This window comes from Podarcis bocagei, assembly GCF_964188305.1.
Source record: "Podarcis bocagei genome assembly, chromosome: 7".
Classification (NCBI taxonomy): domain Eukaryota; kingdom Metazoa; phylum Chordata; class Lepidosauria; order Squamata; family Lacertidae; genus Podarcis; species Podarcis bocagei.
This window is the reverse complement of record NC_138132.1, coordinates 55175263-55181262: the sequence shown is the minus strand read 5'-3', so window position 1 is coordinate 55181262 and position 6000 is coordinate 55175263. Positions and strand designations below refer to the sequence as shown.

General features: G+C 44.2%; 1 protein-coding gene across 1 annotated transcript in view; it reads right to left on the bottom strand.

Annotated features, from left to right (window-relative positions):
- Positions 1–1807: 1807 nt before the first annotated feature.
- FTO (FTO alpha-ketoglutarate dependent dioxygenase) overlaps positions 1808–6000 on the bottom strand; it is a 274213-nt gene continuing 270020 nt past the window's right edge. The window contains exon 9 of the mRNA XM_081201196.1: positions 1808–1898. Coding sequence (XP_081057322.1) covers positions 1844–1898 — 55 coding nt within the window. The 3' untranslated portion in view covers positions 1808–1843. The remainder of the gene's footprint in view (positions 1899–6000) is intronic.

Sequence of the window (6000 nt, the reverse complement as noted above, 5' to 3'; positions counted from 1 at the left end):
ATAATTTTATAAATTTTTGTCATGACAGTTCTTACTTGCCTTTTCTCTAAATGAAAAAGGTCTCAAAACGTTCTATGAAGTGGTATATAAATTGTTGAAACAAACAAATGGGTAGTCAAGATGATGCCCTCCAGATGTTGTTGGACTCCAACTCCCATCAGCCCCAGCCAGCAGGGCCACTGGTTATGGATGATGGGAATTGTACCCTAACAACTTCCAGATGGTGTCTTGTTGACTCACCTTGGTCTACAAAATCTCAGTGCTGTTTACATTATCTGACAGAAGCTGTCTAAGGTTGCAGGCAGGAGTTCTTCCCCCAACCCTACCTAGAGATACTATGGGTTGAATATTGGAACCTGGTGCCCTATAACTGAGCCAAAACTCCTCTTTCTAAAATAGGAACATAGGAAGTAAGCATCAGATGTTGCCTTATACAGAGTCAGAAAGTCTTTCCCAGTCTTACCTGGAGATGCCAGGGATTAAACTGAGGACCTTCTGCATGCAAAGCAGATGCTTTGCCACTGAGCTATGGCCCTTCCCTTAAATTGTTCAGCATCAATGGGCTAATAGCAAAAGAAAACAATCGCCTTTGACGTCCACAAATGCAGGGCCTACCACACAGGTGCCATGTTTTACAACCCCGCTCTATCTTGTCATTCACGAGAGTTCCCCGAACAAATTGCCTGTCATATTTGAAGATAAAACCTGACAGTGGCAGAGCTGACAAGTTGTCCTCAACCCTGACATACAACACAGAAAACTTGAATTTCGCTCGACTCTGCTGTGGATGGGCTTGTCTTCAGAGATTCGTGGCAGAGCAGAGCACCAGCAGGAAAGAAAAAGAAAGAAAGGGAAGATTTCAAAATACCTCCAACTGAATGTCAGTCTTTATTTTTTTAATATATATATATATATATATATATATATATATATATATATATATGGCTTTATATAGGGTTCTAAGCACTGGTTTGGCCTTCCTCATTTACTTGTTTTACCACTGCCCTCCCCTTTTTACATCCCGTGTTGTATGTCTCTGTAAAAATAATAACACAGGGGCCTTTTAAGTAATGAAAACACTGAAGCAAAAGGGGGGGGGGTGAGATACATTTTCATTACTCTTTAATACAGAAATGTATTTTCTTTTATAGGCCATTTCATTTAAAATATATATAGAAAAAAAGCCCTGGAGGTATCCCTAAGAATATGTTCTATAAATAAGCACTAAACAGCAATTACCTGGCAGTTTCAGTAATTATAGATCTCATGCTTCCTCAGTGGCTTGCCTTGTGAAGCTATTGGATTCTGCCTCGAAAATTACCATAAAGATTCTGCCTTAGATAAACAGATAAGGTTACATCTATTTGCAAGAGCCTTTCTAATTACCAGAGAGGATAGCTGGGGATTGCAAACTTAATGATATTTTGCTATTGCACATGACTGACAAGTTAGATCTGTCGGAGAGCGCACGTGACCACTGATCCTTTAGTGAACACAGGGAGTTGTCTTAAACCGAGTCAGACCATTGGTCCATCTATCTCAGTGTTATCTACCCTGGGTGCTATCCAACTGGCTTGTTCCGTCAGCACAAGGATTTCCACTTCTGCAGTGGAACTTCTTCCCCTCTCCTCACCCCATGCCCTCCCCAAAAATTGGCCCCAGATCCCCCAGATTTAGTGGGCACATGCAAGGGGGAGAAAAGCTCCATTGTGCAAGCAGAAATCCTTGCGCTGATGGAACAAGTTGGCTGCATACCACCCCATGACTGGCAGCAGCAGTTTCAAAGGAGAGACATTCCCAAACCTACCTGGAGATGCCAAGGATTGAACCTGAGACCTTCTGCCTACAAAGCTCTTCTGCTAAGCTGTGCCATGTCACTAATGGGAAGGTTTGGCCTCCTGGAAGAGAGCAAAAGCAGATTTGTAAAAGGATCTATATTTACATTTAGGGTGGCCACGGCGCCTAGAAGACAGGCCTCTGTTTAAAGTCCTCCAAGTCAAGGTTAACGATAAAGACCTATAAGACAGGTGAGTCAAGGCCTTGATGTTGCCTATTAAAAACGCTTAAAAAGCAACCAGTTCCCAAGGGCCTGTTGGAATAAAACAAGGAAGGGCACAGTCTAACTTTTCTAGGGAAGGGAGTTCCAAAGTCTGGGAGCTCAGTGTGGACAGAGGCCCTCAGCTTTGGATGTGCCATTCATACACACTTTAGGACTGCACACACCCACTACACTTAACGCATATGGCTTCCTCCAGGCCACACCCCTTCCCAGGCTACACCCCTCAAAGGTATCACATTCACGCCATACATTTAAAGCACATGGATCCCCCTAAGCATCCTTGGAACTGTAGTTTTCCATTTTCCGCACCCTTCAAAAACTAAAGTTCCCATGAGTTTTTTGGGGAAGTCATGTGCTTCCAATGTGTGGTGTGTACACAGTCTAAGTCTGGTGGCAGAGATGCATGAATAAAGATATGAGGTGACAACAACAAGAAAGGTCAGAAAAGCACTATATTCATCCTGACAGTTCCCATTGTTACCTTGCGATGTGTGGCTTATTGCCTGGGTTCTTCTTTGATGTGTTTTACTTTATATATATATATATATATATATATATAAAGCAAATGCTCAGTGTTAAGGAAGTTAAGTGAGGAGATTTAACCTTATAAAGACATAGAATTTTTCAAGGGAGGAAAAAAACATACTGTTTTGGGGTTTGCCAGAACAGAGGGTGTTGATCAGTAAAGCAATATAGCCATCACCTTCTGGCATAACATAACTCTTTCCTGTCGAAGTCTATCTAGAGCTTGAAATATCTGTCTTTGTAAACACCAAGCACTCACATTCAAAATGAGTTGTAGCCAGAGGGGATGCAGGAAAGAAAATTTAGGGTCTGGAATTTGGTTGGTATTCAGACAACGACAGCAGAGGCATCTAAGGAGGAAGATTTTGTTCTGTGCAAAAAATTGCAGTTGCCAAGCTGATCGGTGCTTCACAGAGGCCCCTAAAAGAGCAGGGGGGGGGGGAATGGGGCACTGTGCCACCAACAGCAGTCTGTGCTCAGCTAGCCCCCACCCATCTACCTTCTGAATTACAACTAGCCCAGAGGCTGGTATTAACTTGTTAATTACAACTAGCCCAGGTACCGGTACAATGGCTGGTACTGGCAGACACCTTCCTCCTGCTTAGTCTCACTGTTACCTTTGTAGAACTCAACTGGGAAGAGGATGGAGACAAAACCAGAATTAGTTGGCTCTGCATGCCATTGGATCTTTGGCTCCACCTACTGTTGGGCTCCCTGCCTTCCACCCTACCAGTCCCGTCACTTCTAAGGAAGTTGTGTGGGAGTGAGTTGGCTTTTGCATAGGGCTTTGGTTAATATTATTATTATTACCTGTACTTAACCAGCAAATCTATTCTTAATTTAGATTTATTTAATTTTAATTTTATTTAATTAATCTTAAATTTAAATTAAAAACAGTTAATGCAGATTAGACTCACATCTCAGGTATCAAAGGTAAAGAAGAAGCCAGGCACTCCCATGTATGAAGGCAGTGCAAGGGCTCATTATTAAGACGACTATGTGCCCAGGCTAGCATGCCTAAGAGGCTGGATCCAAGCATGAGTCAAGGCACAATAATTTCTATAACTCAGCAGACCAGAATATTAACTGTGAGGAGAGTTTGGATTTGATATCCCACTTTATCACTACCCTAAGGAGTCTCAAAGCGGCTCACATTCTCCTTTCCCTTCCTCCCCCACAAAAAACACTCTGTGGGGTGAGTGGGGCTGAGAGACTTCAGAGAAGTGTGACTAGCCCAAGGTCACCCAGCAGCTGCAGTTGGAGGAGCAGAGACTCAAACCTGGTTCCCCAGATTGCAAGACTACCGCTCCTAACCACTACACCACACTGGCTCTCCACATGGGAAATTTTCAGCCATCAAGAGTTTTAGGAACACAGGAAGCTGCCTTATATACCACTTCAGACCGTTGATCCATCCGGCTCAGTATTGTCAAGATCTCCTAAATCAAGATCAAGAGTCAAGATCCCCTTGATCTCCTAAAGCCCAAGTAGCAGATGCATCTTAAGGCGACACTGCAAGATTATCAATTGGGGGGGGACAGGGACAGACGACGACAACAAGTGTTCCTGTTTGGGAACTCCACAAATAGGGTGCCACAAGGCTTACAGTGGGATCCCCAACTGCAAGGAGAGAAAAAAGGCTTCCTGTTCTCTGTCTCTCTAATTGTAGATGTTGGACGTGGTTCCTGTTGGGAATATGGCAAGATGAAGGATACTTGTAACCAGAGAGTACCAGCATCTCTTTGTTCAGAGGTGGGGGACCTGTGGGCCTCTAGATGCCCTTGGACTACAGCTGACCATGCTGGCTGTGTCTGATGGGAGCTGGAGCACAGCAATATCTGGAGGGCACCAGGTTCCTTGCCTCTGTTGCTCAGACTGTTAGGCAAGCCCAACTCAGAGGAGTCAGGTCACATCACATTATCATTTATGGCAAATCAGCATAAAGGAAAGGAAATGCCTTCCTTGTTGGTGTTTCTGGTTTCAATGCATTTCCCTTTTTTTGGCCAGAACTAGATGTTGGAATATAGGTTGAACCCCCACCCAATATTCCCCATTCTCCAGTTTGTGTTTTTATGTGGCATTAGTCTTTCAATTTAGTGCCTGGGCAGAACGATCCGCTTCCGTCCCCTGTCCCCCGACCCCTTTTCTCCTACCCAGATGCGACCCGATCTACCTGCTTCAGAGACAATGGATGGGTTTTGACCCATGTTCTTGGAAAGGTCGTTGAAGAGCTCATGCCTTGTGGAATGTGGTTCTTACCTCCGTGAATCATTGTAACTAAACGCTGTAATTATCATTCCCTTGAGTTGCATCAAATGTTATTTAACGGCCCGTCTTCTCATTGTGGCCTGTCTCTCAAAAGTCTTTGTGCCCAAGGGACTGGCAATCTATTACCGAAGGAACTGTTCTGACCCCATTAGCCAGGGAGGCAGAAGTAACTTTGAACTACAGACAATGGAGGTGTGAGAAGACCAGCATTGGCAAGGGAAGGAGATCAGCATTAGGAAACCATTAAATAATGGAAGGCCAATGTTGAGCTCTGGCACTGCCTGCTTTATAAATGACCCTCCTGATGTTCTGCACACAGGAACATAGAAAGAGCCTTGCTGGATCGGACCAAAGCTGGGTACTGTAGGGGCAGAGACCCAGGTCACAGATTTGCCTCTGGATAAATTGAAATTGTTGCTGGCTGAAGTGTAGGAATGGGTGAATCTGTCAATTTCCGTTTCCTCCATGTCTCATTTTTCTCATCTTAAATTCCATTCCTCACATTTCTACAGAGGTTTGTGATTTCAAAGAAAAAGAAGAAGCACTCGTGAAATTCACCGGCATTTTTAAAGAGAACTTCTACCACTGTACACATTTTTATATGCAATTTTACTTAATAGTGTCTGCTATATAATGCATTTTGTTTTATTTTTGCCAGTGTATCAGCTGATCTCCGGGGCTTGTGAAGTGCTGCACAATGACTCTGTGTAAGCCCTGACAATCAGTGTAAAGCAGGCATAGGCAAATTCGGCCCTCCAGATGTTTTTGGGACTACAACTCCCATCATCCCTAGCTAACAGGACCAGTGGCCAGGGATGATGGGAATTGTAGTCCCAAAACATCTGGAGGGCCGACTTTGCCTATGCCTGGTGTAAAGAAGAAGAGTTTGGATTTGATATCCCACTTTATCACTACCCTAGGGAGTCTCAAGGCGGCTAACATTCTCCTTTCCCTTCCTCCCCCACAACAAACACTCTGTGAGGTGAGTGGGGCTGAGAGACTTCAAAGAAGTGTGACTAGCCCAAGGTCACCCAGCAGCTGCATGTGGAGTAGCAGCGGAGATGCGAACCCGCTTCCCCAGATTACGAGACTACTGCTCTTAACCACTAGACCACACTGGCTCTCCTTACCTTTGAACTGATTTTTAT